The sequence below is a fragment of the Stegastes partitus genome, unplaced genomic scaffold (genome assembly GCF_000690725.1).
Source record: "Stegastes partitus isolate 25-593 unplaced genomic scaffold, Stegastes_partitus-1.0.2 Scaffold1354, whole genome shotgun sequence".
NCBI lineage: Eukaryota > Metazoa > Chordata > Actinopteri > Pomacentridae > Stegastes > Stegastes partitus.
Window position 1 is genome coordinate 124,244 of NW_007579085.1, and position 17,616 is coordinate 141,859.

The 17,616-nt window shown below is 39.8% G+C and overlaps 1 protein-coding gene across 2 annotated transcripts in view; it reads left to right on the forward strand.

Moving 5' to 3' along the window:
- The first annotated feature begins 2,510 nt into the window (after positions 1 to 2,510).
- Positions 2,511 to 17,616, forward strand: part of crebrf (creb3 regulatory factor) — a 32,470-nt gene continuing 17,364 nt past the window's right edge. Inside the window, exons 1-3 of one of the 2 annotated variants that reach the window (XM_008298838.1) lie at positions 2,511 to 2,616; positions 11,278 to 11,525; positions 15,235 to 15,360. In XM_008298838.1, coding sequence (XP_008297060.1) covers positions 11,517 to 11,525; positions 15,235 to 15,360 — 135 coding nt within the window. In that variant the 5' untranslated portion in view covers positions 2,511 to 2,616; positions 11,278 to 11,516. Of the gene's footprint in view, positions 2,617 to 11,277; positions 11,526 to 14,191; positions 15,361 to 17,616 lie in introns of those variants that run through there. The other variant, XM_008298837.1, reaches the window with a different exon arrangement.

Below are 17,616 nucleotides of genomic sequence, written 5' to 3' on the forward strand. Positions count from 1 at the left end.
ACAATCACGCTTACTTGCCAGCAGTGTTCTTCTTCCTCATCTTTGCTGGTGCATTGCTTTGTTTTTCAGCTCATTTGCAATCCTGTATTTCTTTTTGCAACAGCGTAAAATCGCTGGAAGGAATGTTTATAATTTCATTTGCATGCACATGTGCTCTCACACACAACAACATACAAAAAAGGGGATGTAAAACATTACTACAGAGCGCTGTTAGTGGGTTTAAACACATGAGTGCGTGTTTATATGTTGTGGTGAGTTGTATACAGCCTTCTGAGTCACTTTATTCAGCATCAATTGGACCTGAAGACTACAAGTGTGAAAAAGGGGGAAAAAAAGAGGGGTGAGAATTTAGAAAAAAATGAGCTTCCTCTACCTGCACCTCATCTCTGCTTGAGGCACTAATAAGCACCTGAATTGATCCTCTGGCTGAACTGTCTTTGGCTGAGCTTTATTGTGAGTAGTGCCAGAGCCAGTCATCTCTGGTTCTGTCTTGACATGTTGAACATGTTTACTTGTCAACATGTCCAAATGGTGTTCTTTAAATGCTGGAAGGTACATCATAAACAAAAAAAGCAGTCAACACAATGGCTGAGCCTTTTTGCCTTGAAGCAGCAGTTTACTGAGGACATTTTAAAAAACAGTTTCAGACTTACAGGATTTTATATACAAACTTAAAGAACCAATCCCGACATCCTGCACTGTGGGGCTTTGTGTGTAATTTTTCTTCCTTGGAATCAGTTACTGGTTTGCACAACATGTGGGGCTGAATTAGTCAGAATTTGTTAGAATTTGTCACTGTGTAGCTTGAAATAGATTTACAGTGTTTGGGCCAAGTCATAGGTGAGCTGGTGTGCTTGAGTGGCAGTAAATGGAAGGAAGTGGGTGGAGAAAGAAGCAAGTCCATTGTAAGAGATTTTACGGCACAAATGGATTATTTTAATTTAAAAAAAACTTGGACATACAGAGATCAATTTTCAGTTTCTGGGAATGTTTTCTGGAAGTCTGTTCTTGTCAGAAGGGAGTTACTCATCCCCATGGTCAGCAATTTGCTTGCTCAAAGGAAATCGTCATATTTAGTAGGTTTTCAATGTATATTTTTGTAGCGTCTGCACGTTAATAAATAATTTACATCAGTCAGGTGAATTTGAATTTTATATAATGCTGCTGGATTTTAACCTTAATATTCATGTAGTTAAATAAATTTGTATTTTATGATATTTTACAGTTTTCATCTTAAAATTAAATTAGTTTTTTGATCTATTGTAAGACCTTAATAGTTCAATTTGCTAGGTACATTTGTATTTTAAATAATGCTGGAGGGTCTCAACTGTAATATGTAAACTTGTTAGGTAATTCATAATACCAGTTTTATTTTTCTACTGGATAGCATGTTGGCCCCATGGCTGTTGTTTAACAAATTTGCTAATAATTAGTGGGCAATTTATTTAATAAAACAACTTGACTATTGACTTGACTTGGAGGTATTCTGTTTTTGTATTGTCTGTTAAAGCACTTTGTAATCCCTTGTTTTTAAAAGTCCTATAAATAGCATTTGTGTTGTTCTTAAATAATGAGATTATTATTATTAATATTATTACTATCTCTTCCTCACAGTCTGTGATGGTGTTCTTTTTGTGCCTCAGCCGAGTGCAAACCATGCACCTAGAGCATCAGTCACTCAAGTCATTAATTCTATTCCGATGCTAAGTACCTTCCTGAGGATTTGTGCAGATGCATGGTGATCTTTTGGGTTTCTGTTACTGTGGCTCTCTCGGATACTTTCTTGATGTTTTCTACCATCCTTTTACTTTACTGTACCAAGCGCACTAACAATCACGTCGGTTTTCATCTGCCACATTCTCTGTATTTCTAGTTCTAGATCTTTGTACTTGCACTTCTTTTCTATTTCTTTTAGTGTGATGTTTCTGTCTGATGGAATAGTCATGTCAATCAGTTTGCAGGTAGAATTCACTTATTGTTATTATTTAATAAAAAATACAGAACACAACCTGCTTAACATAATATTATGACCATATTATAATAAAATATTATTGTTATTGTTATTATTATTATTATTATTATTATTATTGTGTTTTACAGATGTTTTTGCATTTCTTACAGAAGTAGACTTTTAGAGAATAAAACAGGAATAATACTTTCATAAGGGAAAAGATATACAGGAAAACATAACTGAATAGATGACTAAATAAAATATGAAAAATGTAAATAATTAAAGACTTTTTAATACTTTCGTTTTTTGTTCTTGGTCTAAATTTTCCACAGCAGATAGGGGGGGCCAGGGTCTTGGCCTTAGTGGTTCCTAAATAATAAAAACGTGAGTATAAAGTCTAATATGAGAGTAAAGTGAACATGGTGAAATGTTGCAGTAGTGTTTTCAGCTGCCTCGGGCTCTGCTCCGATTGGCCCAGCGGCGCACCACGTGGTCGGGCAGTCACGCGCTTTCCAGGAACCCGTCAGGAAGAAGAAAAACAAAACAAACCCGAGAGAGCGTTAAGAGCGTGTGGACTCCATTGAAAAGGGAACCTTATTATCTCCAACACGAGAGCCTACACGAGGTCCAACACCAAGCGAGACGTATGCGTGGGCGTCCTAAAAGTGAGTGGGACCATTATTGGTCGTTTTGGGGGAACTTTGCTGAGCAGCGGTGGGTGTTTTCGCCGCGGCGGTGGATTAGCTTTGAAGCTAACGGCAGGTCGGCTGTTGTTGTGTATCGGGCTTCAGCTGGGATGAGGAAGGGGGCGGACGGAGGCCATACTGACTGAGCTGCGGGTGAAAAGGAAGCAACACTCACCAGTTCCGCATTAAAAAGACACAGTTAGTGACAAGTAAAGACGCCTTGTTGTGCACCGCAGTTTATCGGACTCTTGCAGCAAGTGTTAACGTGAAGAAATGTAGCTAGCTCTGTGGTCAGCTGAGATAAATTTCGGTCACTGTCAACTGTGTCTTAGCACTAAACCTGTCAGTAAAAATTAACGTCCCGCTGATTTTGTTTACTGCTAAACATGATTTATCAGTTTTTTCAGAAGTGGGGCATTTCTGATTCTGGATCAGGACGGTGAAAAACTGCACTTATGTAAGGAGATTGGCTTGTACTATACTTTTAAACTATCTAAATCATGCTGCACCGCTCAAGATACGTTTAAAACTGTTAAACATGTTCTTGACATTTCTGGTAGAGCATTATTAGACTGATTTGGAGTGTATTTGTGAGCGGAAAAGCGTCAGTGGGCCAGTGAAATGCTCACTTTTTGCAGGCAGCCTGAGCTCTCGGTACACGCCCCCCAACACTAAGTACATCCAGTACCGCTGGAAAAAAAAGCTCGGCACAGCCAGAAATTTCCATGTGATCGGAGGTAAATAATGCACCCGAGTCAGACTTACATTTCCACGGAGGAAATCGCTTTTTTAACGCTTTATTATGGATGATAGTTAGTTTTGGTTTTAACCTAAACATCCCGCTGTATAGTTTATAATCGATTTGAGCAGATAAAGGTTTGATGTGACGTTTCTTCTTCGGTAAAAATGCTAACAAATGTCACAGATTGACGTTTATTCCTGCGCTGCTCTCGGGTTTTGTGGCAGGTGGTAGATTCTACTTTAAATATCTTTTAAATACAGCTATCTAGGCCACGGGCATGTAGGCCTCCAAGTTGTTTATCTTCTGCCTCAACCTAGATTGAAACGGGCTGTTTATGATGAAGCAGCTCCTGTGATTGACAGTCCAGATGACCAATCATGTGCGCCTGGAGGCGGGACGTAATCTCCTTTTGGCCAATTGGAAAGCAGGATTACGTGGGTGTTGGCACAGGTCGTTAGATTGAGTTTTTGTTTTGCTTTGCTGAGGATCTGTGATGAGTGCAGAGACTGGAGAGATACTGGGGACATTTATGGATTTACTGGTCTTTATAATGGGTCACCTGTATGCTATACCTGCCTGTTATGTAACGGTGATTGTTGTGGTGCAAAGCTTGTGCTACCAGGCTGGGCTCCAACAATACAAGTGGATCCATCACAAAGAGATGCAGGGATGTGATTTGTAATTCTATTTAGAAGATATTTTAAGAGAATCAGATAGTGTTCGGGTTTGTCTGCTGATACTATGGTCAGCGTATGTATGCTTATATAAGGTTTTGGGAAACCAAAGCTCATTGTGCTTTCATCAGCAGTGTCTGTACTCAAGTTAGTCATCCATAACGTTTTTACACTGCACACTGAGAGATTTTCCACATTCACAGGGAAATAATTTGCACATTGCTGCACAATCAGTACAGCTGTCTCAGTTAAATAACATTGTAAATAATGTTGTTATTTTATTACTTTAGAATATCCGATACAGTGCTTTTTATTTGACTTGCAGCACTTACTTTTTTTTTTTTTTTTTTTAAATCTTTGATCCTTCGTAAATTTTTCTCCATGTAAGTGTTATGCACCAAAACACTAAATCAAATTTCTCATATGTGAAACCTACGATAACAGACTCTGATTTAGATATCTTTGCTCACTTGCATGGTACTTTTGTATGGTACCCAGCAGTTGTGAAGACATCACATGTATCAAATTCAAGGTCGCTTTTTTAAAAATTATCTGTACATCCTTTGCAACAATATCACTGTATGTTAGCACACCAGGCCTTGAAAAAAGAAAATAATAAAAAACCTTTTTTGACAATAATAGCATGATAAAGAACCTGAACTGTATAAAAAATACAAACTGAATTCTGCCTAAACTTTCTTCTGCACAAGGCTCTCCTGCTATGTTGATATTGAACTTGAGATCATAAGTTTCTTCTTATTTTAGAGTTGACTGTTTTGAGTCTCACCGATGACGTTTCTCTTGTCTTTTTACATACATGTGGTGTTGCTGTTTGAGTAAATTCTGTTGACTTGATTCTTGATTACTTCGTCACCCTCAAATCGCTCTTTTTTCTGTATGTGTGTAGTTTCAGAATGAAGAAGATTAACTGACCTTTGGACAGCTGACATTTTGACACATTTTGTCAGAAAAAGCAAAGCTGAGTCAGTCTCAGATATTATTGCCACATTGTGCTGTAAATAACAGTGGTATCAGATACATCTTTCTAAGGAAAAAGTTAGTTTCACTCCACATTTTCTCATATGGCCATGAGCCCTTTTACCACAGTAGCTCTGTGTCAGCCGAATGACAGCTGCCCTGCAGTTTTGGAATTACTGGTTCACCATATTCTTCCGGTTGATATATTGTTTTGTTGCCGAAATGCTGTGGTTTAGAAATAGTTTTCTGAAGTGAAGAATGCAGCAGCCATCGAAAGCTACCAATCGTGACATATACTTAATTTCTTTTTCTCAAATGCCAACTGCATGGATACTCGTGCCTTTGCACTGTCAGCTTTAGAAATATTGAGATAGTCAATGAGTCCAAATATTTGTAAGTAAGACTTCCTTGTGTTAACAGTAAAGTACAATTGTGCGGGGGCCGCTCAGTGAACTGAAGTCAGTACCATGATAAAAAGGAAACTGTATTTATGATATTAGTATATTTTGCATTGTGGCAAATGCAAAGTTGCACATTAAATGATCAAATTGATGTGAAGCTAAATCTAAATAATAAACATGAATTGCACATTTTGTGATGACAATGAAATAATTAATATAAACATTTTTGTCAGTAAAATTATGAAAGATGACAATGCTATGATCATATATCATGATATGTTTACTGTGAAAATGAATGCATAGTCAATAATATTGAATTGCTTGCATGTACTGCCACCTCTCTGTTTATACCGCCTAGTCATAAATGGCTATATCAATAAATAATCAAAGTCTGCAACCTTTAAGCACAGTTTACTTTCAGCGAGCATCCATATTCAGTTAGTCTGGTGCTGCATTATACAAACACATTTAGAACTTGTAGCTTAATGACCTTTTGTGATGTTTACAGACCCTCTCACATGTCCTTTTTAGTAAACAGGCTGGCATCTCCTGCTTGTTATCTCTGTAGGGATCAGGGACTGACTGGTATCAGTAGGTAACTCATTCCAAATAAGACACTGCTGATTGGCCTACTTGGATCGCGTCCAGTGTTGTGAGGCGGAGAATGTGAGCTGTTTGCATGATAGTGGAGCTATGAGTACAGCGCAGCACAGTCTCTACTAAAATCCTCTTGTCCTGAACTACAGGGGAGGGAGGAGGAAACACAGAGTCGCTGGTTGTTGAAAACAGGAATATTCTTTTGTTAGTTCTCTGAGATCTGAATGTGTACGAATGTTTCAACATGATAGTGACCGGTAAAAGATGTGTCCCAGCATGTGTCTGCATGTGACTTCACTAAGCTATATAGTAAGGCATTACTTTTATTACTGCTTAACCCCCTTTTTTTTTTTTTTTTACAAGTATCAGTTCTAATAGTGCACATTTAGTCTGGCAATCTATCAACAAACTCACATTTACAAAAATATGAAGCTTCTCGTTTGTCTGCTGTGGTCAGTGAGGTCCGGGTATTTTTACTTCATAAATAATAAATCAGTTGTAAAATATATATATTGTTTATGAAATTTTTATTCATTTGTTTTTCTAGTGCTTGACAAAAATATTAGTGTGCTATTACAAGCATGGCAAAACACATTTATCAATCAGGTAGTCCGGCAACCTCGGACAATTCTCGTTTCTTATACACAGAAACAAAGAGGACTGTTATGCGCAGACAGCCACATGCATGACACTGACACAGGAAACCATACATATCTAGAGAAATTGCATTGTGACCCAACATGCCAGTGTTATTTGTCAAGGGATGCTATAAAGAACATTTTGTACCTAGAGAGAAAATATTTATTATATACAACATGAGAGCTCCAGCAGTGGAGGGATGTAGCCACAGTGCCTCATAACAGCATAACCAAAAGTCAATTAAATCACTGAGGGTGAAGGCAGTGTTTTATTAGCAGGCCTGGATGAGTAAAAGCTGACCCTGGGTTCAGACTCAGCTACGATGCACTTCTGAGGCGTAAGCATGATGCTGCAAAATTTCTGTGCCGTTGAGCAATGCCTGTCTTCACCCATTTATCTTTCTTTCTGTAGCAAACATTCTCCATAAGAGGTTTACTTGTGTACTAGCCTTAGAAAAGGAAAAAACTAAACCTTTAATGTCTTCAAAATTAGGCCTGGAGAAAATCTGAATTTTAAATATTGTCGAAGAATAAGTGCAGACTGTTGTAGCCCTAAAAACGGCTAAATCTCTTGGTGCAAAGGCTGAAAGATAGAATCTAATTCAAGGGTTTTTATCACTGAAGTCTATCCAAAGTCTGAGAGAGAAATTCAGCTCGAGTTTTTCAGGGCCTGTCATGCTTGGTCATAAATATCCGGCTCTGCATCATAGCCTGTGTCAGCCACTGAGCAGTGAGTTGGATTATAATAAACTCTGCTCCTGGAAAATATTCGGTGCAGCTTTGACTGGAGCGCCGTGACTCGTTTTCTGCGTATTTGAAAAATTTGAAGGATCTCCAGTTGTGGCCACAGGCTTTCTGTTTGCTTCTGTGATAGCGGAGATTCTGGATTGATGTTGGTCGAATTGTTGTGTTCAGGCCATATGTTTCCTCATTGTGCTTGTGCTACTAATGGAACCAGACACTGCTGCTCAGGACGGAAGTGCACAGCGATATACGGTGATAGTCACAGTTTGCATTTTGTAGGCTGAAGTTCCAAATATAATGCTGGTGATTAAGCGTGTCTGTGTGCACATGCATATTTATGTGCATAGACTTGTGTGCTTGCATGTTCTCTGGTGTTGGTGAAGGTGTTGCTTTTACAACTGCTGTTGTAGCTGAAGTGTGCACCGCTGTGTTTTGTGCAGCTTCCTGTCTCTATGCAAAGTGTGTATAGAGGGTGATTGAGCTCAGGGGTGAGAAGTTCATTCCAGTCAGTCAGCACCCAGCGAGACCAAGTGATGCTGTTCGCTGCCCTCTGAGAGGAGTGGGATTGGTGAGCGATTTTGCGTCAGCTGATCGCTGCTGGGGTCATGTCTCCATGCAGATTCTCATTTATTTGTTATGCAAAAGCAGCAAAAGGTCCAAAATCGGCGCATGTGTCGCTGTCGCTTGGTGGTGCTGGAAGGTGAGAGAACAGAAAACAAGCAGAGAATGAAGCAAGCGTGATGGTGAAAGTGATTATAGGAAATGAAGTTAGGGGTTAAGCTTGTTGTGCCGTTGACTCAGGATGGATCCAATGCTCTCTGAACAAGTGCTGGGAGGCAGTTCTGTTTGAAAACAAATGCATGCTATTCTCAGTGAAACTTCCGGCAGGTGTTGGGGAGCCTGCAGAGAGCTGCTGTACGCTTTGAGCTAGTGATATCTGATTTATTTATTACTGAGTATTTGCCTTAACCAAGTCCAAGCCTGATGCAGTTTTCCTAAAAACATACACACTTCAAGTACTTTGAAATGATTAAAATCAATCCATATATGTTTGACAACTGAGTAGCTCTACTATGCATAAAGAAAAACATTGCATTTTTGCCTCCAGAATATTCCATAATGTAATGTTAGTGGTCTTAAACCTCATTGTAAAGATCCAGACAGACACTAAAATTATAATGTCAAGAAAGTATTGTGTAGTCTGGCTCCAGAAGCCCCCAAAATTGCAGAAAATCTATATTCTTTACCACAGGGATGCCCTGCCCAGCGTTGCAAGGTGGATTAGTGGTTAGCACTGTCGTCTCGCAGCTAGAAGATCCCTGGTTCGCGTCCCGGTGAGGACACCTGGGATCCTTCTGCATGGAGTTTACATGTTCTCCATGTTCTCTCCAGGTTCTCTGGCTTCCTCCCACAGTCCAAAAACATGTTGAAGTTAATTGGTGATTCTAAATTGTCCGTATGTGTGAATGTGAGTGTGCTTGGATGTCTGTCTCTAAGTGTGGCCCTGTGATAGACTGGTGACCTGTCCAGGGTGTTCCCTGCCTTCACCCTAAGTCGGCTGGGATAGACTCCAGCACCCCCACGACCCTAGTGAGGATTAAGCGGTGTATAGATAATGGATGGATGGATGTCCTGCCCATCCAGCGTGATTAATTTAGTTACCCTTTGTAATCTTTTTGGCATTGCCACAAGGAATTGTCTTTTTCTTTTTCAAAGTATCCTCCCATATGTTTTGTGTTGGTGCAGCCTTTTTTCTGACTTACGTGAGTGAACTCACTTGTGTTCCAGTCAGTGTTCTCTTTTTAGGTGTCATGTCAAAATTGTAGTATTGAATATATCTGGTACTAATGCCTAAAACACACACAGTGCATGTAGTGCAAGTGGTTGTTGGATTGCATTTACTTCACGATTTAGAATACTTTCACACGGCAGACGTTTTAGCTGCGTCATGGGACAAATTGGGATTTCCTTCCACACTCCAGTCTGGTAGATGCACTTTAAGCTGGTTTGTCAGCCAATCAAACCAACAGAAGGAAAAGAATTGTGCTTTTATCACTTTTTTTGCCCACTAGGGTCCCTATCCCCCCCCCCCCCCCCCCCCCCCCCCCCAAAAAATAGCCACTCACCATCACTGCGCGGCACCCCCGAATATTCGGGATATTCGTGATTAATTGGGGCCAAATGTTCAGAGATCAGAAATTGCCACAGAGCGATATCAGACAGAGAGAGGAGGCTGCATCAGATCTGCAGTCGTGCCATTTAATTTATCAATAATATATCAATGAAATTACTGACACCATTAATCAGAAAAATGGCAAATATTGACCATGATAACTGGCCAGGCCAATAATCAGTCTATCCCTAATTGAGATGTTAATGAACATCTGTATGTTGTCTGTTTTACTCGAGTCTTACCAAAAATGGAAACAGATTTATTGTGTGTGTTAACTTGATTAATGTTGCTGATTCTGATGTACAGAACCCTCTGGTAGGTGATTTTCTCGTACTTGGTAGAATCAAATCATGAGTTAAAATATGACAAAGTAAACACCTTGTTTGCCTCAAAATACTAGAACCTGCTGGTTCTTCATGAAGCCGAAACACCTGCAAACTTGTTGGATGTCAGTTAGTTTCTGCTTCTGTAGCCGAGCTCATAGTAACTCAGTTAATTCATTCAATAAGGTGAAGTTCTTGCTGTTCGTGTTAGAAGGTCACATTTTCAATCACCGTCTGTAACTGAGGAGAAACGTCTCTCTTATTTGCCCACTCTATTTCTCATGCAGACCAGTATTCTCCAAAAACCAGAGTGAATTAGCCTGGTTCGTAATTTCTTTTTCCATCTTTCTGGAATTAAAAAGGACTTCTTAAAGAATGAGTGTTGAGATAAGAGTTTTGTAACCAGCTGCTGGCTACTATCGCAATTAATCGTATTTAAGTTGTCACTGCAGTTTTGGTTAGCGCATTTAAAAATAACAAAATAAATTTAATTCAGTGAAATATAAACTAACTGACATGAATGAGGACTAATAAAAACAAGCTTGACCCACAATATTGAGTATTTTCTGGATATTTTTCAGGCATTTTTTTTACTAGTCTGCACCTGTTTTATGTGTTGCATGTTTGAGATTATTGCATATTCTTTATTCTGCTACTTATTCTTTTAGTTATTCGTGTGGTCAGTAAAATATTAGAAAATAGTGAAAAAGCCCATTTGCATTGTTACATCAGTGAAAGGGATAGTGAGCATTTAAGCAATATCAATATAAATGTAAACTTAAACCAAAAAGTGAGAGTTCTTCCATATGTGGATATTCAGATTGTCTGAATTCTTCTGGATATGAAAATACATATATTGCACATATCAGTGGTATTGCACAGAAAATATTCCTTCATGAATCAGAAATACTGATGGAGAAGTACTGATATTGCACAGATTTGTCTGTAAGTAGAAATCTACTGATTTTGCACAAGTTCTTGTACAAGAGAAAAATGCTTTTTTGAGTTTTTAAATGTACTAAATATTCATAATGCAAAATATGTGTAATATAATATTATCTAATTTACTCATAATTTTGTTAGTTGACTAACAGTTCAGGGTTTGTTTCAAACTCCTGATTGACATTTCTGCTCTCAGCATTCTTTTGATACTATATTGATATATATTGTGATATATATTGAACGGTGAGTTTAGGTATTTCGTTTTGTTTGCAATCAATCCACTCCTGCAGTTTGGTGTGAGAGTAGCAACCAAACCCAGCAGCTGTGGTTAAAATGTGCCTGCATGCTACTGGTGGGTTACTTGTTTGTTTCCGCCTCTTTAGATTCTCATATTCCTGCTCTGTGCTCTCTTTCTGTTTTTTCCACAGACCTGAAGCATACAGAGAAGCGCACCAGACCACAACAGACCAGACCAGACCAGGTTGAGCCCAATTACTCACCCTGTCCCTCTCCCCCCTCCCCCCAGCCTCGCAGGCTGCATCCACCAGCGCTTGTGATCGTCTCCCTCAGCAGAAATTTATTGTGCTGATCAGACAGCCTCACACCACTGGGACTGGACAGGAGACCCAGAGGTTCCTGCCGCTGGAGCTCTAAGCTGTGCCTGGCAATGCCTCAGGTAAGAGGTGCAACAGGGAGAGGAGAACTGTACCATCAGTGGCACAAAGTACACAGACTTCCTCTGACACAAACGTGTGAATACAGCCTGATTGTTTTCAGCTGTGGAGTACTAAAATGTCTGAAACAAGATGTCGTTAAACCCTCATAAACACAAACAGTGATTTCTTTTTAAATTTCTGAAGCTTGAAAACTGAATGGTCTGACCTTCAACGTACATTAAATTAAACACCATAATCAGAAAATTCAGTGAATGACTGTGGAAGCAAAGGAGCTTTTCAGTAAATGCAGACAGACAGTACCATAGATGTGAACACGGTTCAGCAGAGTTGAGTGACTGACCCAGGTTCAGTGTGACGTCTATAGATGCAGCCTCCAAACAGCTGCTGAGGGCAGATGGGCTAACAGTGAGCAAGTTAATGAATGAATATGCGAGTTGGTTACTTTCTGAATCCTTCTAAAAATAAATATGGAGAGTGTTGAACATGAACATAGATATTTTTTTTTTTTTTTTGGTACTGAAACAACAGCAGCATTACATAGTCCGCCTCAGGAGAGATGATCTCAGCCCTGTAAATGTTTTTCTTTTTCTAATGATGCTGCTCTTCTTTCCCTTCCCTTTTCTTTTTGTTCATCACATTATTATTCATATTAGATGCTGCAGTGACGATTACTCAGCATTATGTGGTATTTTACCACAAGATATGCTGTTAGTCTTTATGGTTGCAGCTTTTCTCTAGCTGCTATCTGAACCAGCTTACCCACTCCTTTAGCTTTTATCGTGCAATCTGCTCTTGTCCTGTTAAAGAAGCAGGGCGTTGTGCAGGTTTGTTGGTCTGAGACACTTATTACTGTATGTAACTGCATCTCGAGACCAAGACCAATAAATCAGCCAGACTGATGTACTGTATCTGCCAGTGTTAGGTTTATTGCAGATATATTGGTATGGGTGTATACGATGGGCAATAACTAACAAGAAACTGCAGTGCAGAAATGTCAGAGTATTTTTGAGGTACTTCAGAAATGAGGACTTCATAGTTTGTCCATCTAAGAGCACTCGCAAGTTGACCTTTCAACTGTAAAATGTCGTCGTTAATAGACGGAAAAAGAGGGAGACAGATTAGAGGCTGTGGTTGCTGCAAGACAGATGAGGTAGAGAAAGACATGCACGTCTTCTTAAAATGTGACATCCATCTATGATCTATATACCACCTAATCCTCACTAGGGTCGCGGGGGGGCTGGAGCCTAATCCAGCCGACTCAGGGCGAAGGCAGGGGACACCCTGGACAGGTCGCCAGTCTATCACATAATCAAGCATACTTGCATTCACACCTACGGACAGTTTAGAAACACTGATTAACCTCTGCATGTTTCTGGACTGTGGGAGGAAGCCGGAGCACCCGGTGATCCCACACTGCATGGGGAGAACATGCAAACTCCACACAGAAAGATCCCAGGCTCAGGTCAGGACGCAAACATTCTAGCTGTGAGGCGACAATTGCTAACCACCGAGCCACCACGCATCCTTATGACGTGACAGATGCAATGATATAAGACAGGAATACTCTCAGAAAGTCAACTTGTGAATCCCAAAGAAACAGTCTATTAGAAGAAGGACATGTAACATACCTGCTGCAGAATATGTGACTGCATGTAACAAAGTAAAGGACACATAAAGCATCACTGAATATGACAATTAACTTGTCATACATATCGCACGCAAAACACGTGTACTATTTTTTTCTTATTTTTTTTGCCAATCTCTTGTTCTTTTTATGATCTCATTTATTTTTTTCATTCCACTTGATAAATTATATTTTTCCTTTTTCATTTTTCTCCCTCATTTTTTAAAAATTCATCTTCTTTGATGTTTTGGCAGTATTGTTAACCTGATATTTCTGCCAGCAGAGTGAATTGAGTTGGAATAATGAGCAAGACAGTCCCATTTAACCCCTGAATAATCAGAATAGGAATAAAAATTGAGTTATTTACTTAAAAGCACAGATTGTATTAGAAAGAAGCAGATGTTGGTGTTAATGCAAAATGTGTACACGGTGTAGATAGCGATACTGACCTCCTGTAATGGTGCTTATTGCTGCAGAGCTGAAGGAGCCTCATGCTGAAGACACAAGGTTTTCCGATCAGTAGCTTGTGTCTGGGCCGTGTACTGTGGCCCTCCATGTTGAGCAGCTTGTTTAGCGTCATCCTTTCCACAACTAACTCCAGGGGCTCCACAGCAGCCTTCAGCAAAGAGCCAGCCTTCTTTATCTGCTTGTTCAGTTGCTTTCTCTGCTGCTGCTGCCCCAACAGATGGCTGCAAAAAAAGTTGTACTGGCAACAACAGACTGGTAGAAGAGATGCGACGTACTGCTACGCACACTGAAGGATCTAAGCTTCCTGAAGAAGTACGGTCTGCTCTGTCTCTCCGTGTAGTCAGCCTCAGTGTCGAATCTACTGCCCAGTCTTTCGTCCACGTGAATGCCCAGGTATCTGTAGTCCTCCACCACCTCCATCCTCTTCTCCCAGGATGCAAATTGTGTTCAGCTTAAAGGTCTGAGCTGTACAAGGTGAAGAGAAACAGTACAGTGGTCTGTGGTGATAAATAAAAAAAAAAAAAAAAGAAAGAAAGAAAGAAAGAGAAACAGTACAGTGGTCTGTGGTGATAAATAAAAAAAAAAAAATGCAGAGGGATCTTTATCCAAATTGCTTGTTTAGGAAAAATACTATTTTAATTTCTGCTCCCTGAATTAGTAGGTATTATCTAATGCAGCCCAGCACCACACTCATCACTTATAATTATAATAAGTTTTATCAAAATGCTCAAAGATGTCCTCATTCAGCTGTGTGTTGATTGATGATCTAAAATTATGTTCACATGTGTTTCTGATATTCTTCTCTCTCATGTCTGTGCGTGTGGATGCACGGAACATTAGAAACACCTATAGAAACCTGCGGTTGATGTATTTAGTCAGTGTTTATTATTATCTATATTAAGGTAGAATTTATGGCTTCTATCAAGTTACATTAGATGACCTAATAAAGTCATAACATCTTTTAAACTCACTCAACCAGGAATAATAGGTGGTATATATGAGAATTAGTGCTGTTTTAAAGGTTAAAAGTGGTTGCATGTAATTTGATAGATTTTTTTTGTTGGGGAAACACGTTTTTGTTAACTGTTATTGCACTGGTGGCGTTTTTTTTAATCGGCGATTCATGAGCTCCTTTAAATTGTTGTGAGATATCGTGTTTATCACAGATATGTCTTTGTTGCTGATAATCTCTCCTCAAAGATTCTGAAAAGTAAATCAGATGAACACTGAACTCGCATATTTCGAATACCTTGCGCCGAGGCCAGTTTTGGTTAATGCTGGCACACACACAGACACACACATACCTGTTGCTTGCTGGTTCTGTTTGGCTGGTTTGTCATTTGCAGTAAAATTCTTGGCAGAAAGCAAACTATGAAAGTCCGGTAGTGGAAATCAAACAAATGCACGCTACAATGAACAATAGAAACTTAAAAAGTGAACAATGTCAGAAATAACAAATACAATGCCGAACTTGAGTGTGACAGAAGAGATAGGAAGGAAGACAAAGAAAGACTGAGGTTAAGCTCGGGGTTTATCAGATTTTGCTTCTGGCGATGTGTGCTGTTGCTCGTTCACTCCAGTGTTGGTTTATTTGTTCTTTCTCTGTTGTGTTGCAGCCCAGCGTCAGTGGGATGGAGCCTCCCTTTGGGGACGCCTTTCAGAACTACTCGTTTGCTGACCAGGCCCTGACCAGCACTGAGCTGCTCGCCACCAGCTCTGACCCAGATTTCATGTACGAGCTGGTGAGTGTCTGCACGCACGCACGCACACACACACGCACACACACGCAATCCCCACAGACTCACACAAGTTGGTTTTGCTATATTTGTGAGGGCCCTCCCTTTCGTCTCCCCCTAACCACCACAACTACGTGTCTAATCCTAACCTAATTCTACTCATAAAAACCAAGTCTTCCTCCTCAGACTTTAAAGTTATGAGAACAAGCCTCAAGGTTACAAACTGTAAAATGTCCGTGCAACAATGGTTTTGAGTACGGCTGCACAACATGTTGTTTCAGCATCGACAATTCAATAAAGGAAGTGCAACGTGAAGTGAAGCCAATCAGCTCAAACACATCTTGCTGCAGCTTTTTTTTTTTTTTTTCACTGCTTGATACAAACGGTAAGCTCACGCAGCTCTTATTTTCCATGACTAATCTACAAGAAGAGCCTGTTTGATAGAACATGATTTACTCCATTTTGAGGGTGCTCGGATACAATGAGTTTCTTTTTTTTTTAAGTTTACTCACAAGACATAGAGTTTGTCGACAAACAGACTCCTCGTGTGCACGGCAAAATATGTGAGGAACAGGACAGAAACACTGATAAGCAAGGCTACATAAATAACATGGACATATTTCAACTACAGAAAGGTTGATGTTGATCATAAATAGGTACTGCAGTGCTGCACCAGGTAACACAACTAATTAGTTTCATTTAAATTAGCACCACAAAGCTCTGTATGATGAGTGTGAAGCCACATCTGAATGTGAGAAAGGTTTAAATCGTCATATGAAGCTTTTTTTATTTAATTATTTGTGATTTTTGAGGCAAATGCTCTCCTCTACAAAATCACCCAAATCACTCTGGCGTAATTATTTAATCCTAAATAGAGTTAATTAAGATGTCTGGTAGAAATTCCTGAATTTCTTTTTATTTCGCAGAAAAACAAAATGTCACAATGTCATTTTTTTCGTGCAGCTGTACAGTAGGTCTGAGTCAAAGTTGGTCCTCTCAAAGATTGCAAAATAAGGCCACATACAGGCATCAGGTCTTGCTAACCATCCTTTGAACAGCCTTTCTTTTCACATCAGTCACAGCTGCTCACGCTGAGCTGCCACTGAGTTACATCTGAACCAAGGATTCAAGTTTAAAGGTCAACAGCCTAAAATTCAATATCCTCCTCTGTCACATATACAGTAGCCTTCTCAAGCAATGCAGTCGCTCTGCTACAGCTGATAAGTGGGAATATCACTTTCAAGGATTTTTATTTTTAAGGTTGTTGTGCTTCAGTACAATTTACATCAAAACACAGTCTGTCATTAAAAGTTATTCTCAGCATACTGATGGTTGTTCCCCACTTCAGTCGCATCTGTCTGTTCTCAGAGCATCAGCTGTTGCTTATTTCCACTCCGCTTTTGTCTTCATTTCTGTGCAAAGCCGAAATAAAAAGAACACATCTTTAGTTGTGGTACAAACTAATCCTCTCAAAGAAGCTCGCTGTGTGTGGCAGATAGAAAGACACACTGATACTGACGGCACAGCAGTGTCAGACATGGAGGGCAGGTTGCCAACACATACAAATACTTGTGTGTCTCACTACATTTGCAGCTTCTAGTTTAATCGTTTTCCTGAGGCAGCTATGCGAAGTGCAATTAGTATGTCATCAAGTTAGTGTGGCTTTGTAAGTGTTGTCACTTTTTAGTAGAATCAGTTTGCAGAACTAGATCTGGACCTACTCCAAGATATTTGGGCAGAGAGTGAGTTTTAAATGTTGCAGGGTGGCATCACACAAGGCAGCACAAACAGCCACAGCGAGCTGTTTGATAAAGAGCTACAGAAGACTAATGCGGTTGAGATTCAGCACACCTTCCAGCACGTCATCAAGGTAAACATCTTGTTTTACCTCGCCATGCTGTGCAGTGGAAAAACACCGCGCTGTGCCAGCGTGGCTTGAGCGGTCACAGCTGCTCAAGGGTCAGCTCGGCACGGGCGTCCCCACCCATATCAAACACCGATATTAGGTTACATGGGACGCAGCAGACAACACTCACCAAATGCCATAGAGAGTACTAATTCAGAGTACAGTTAGTGGGGCAGAAGTATTTAGTTTTTGTGTATACTGTAGCTTAGAAATGTTGCAGTCAAATGCTTTACATGAAATTTGCAACAATTGAAATGAAATGAAAATAGAAACGCTATTAGGAAATGAATACACAACAAAAGACAGTTTGTCTTGAAGCCTTGAATAGGTAAACAGAATGAAATCATCATTCATGC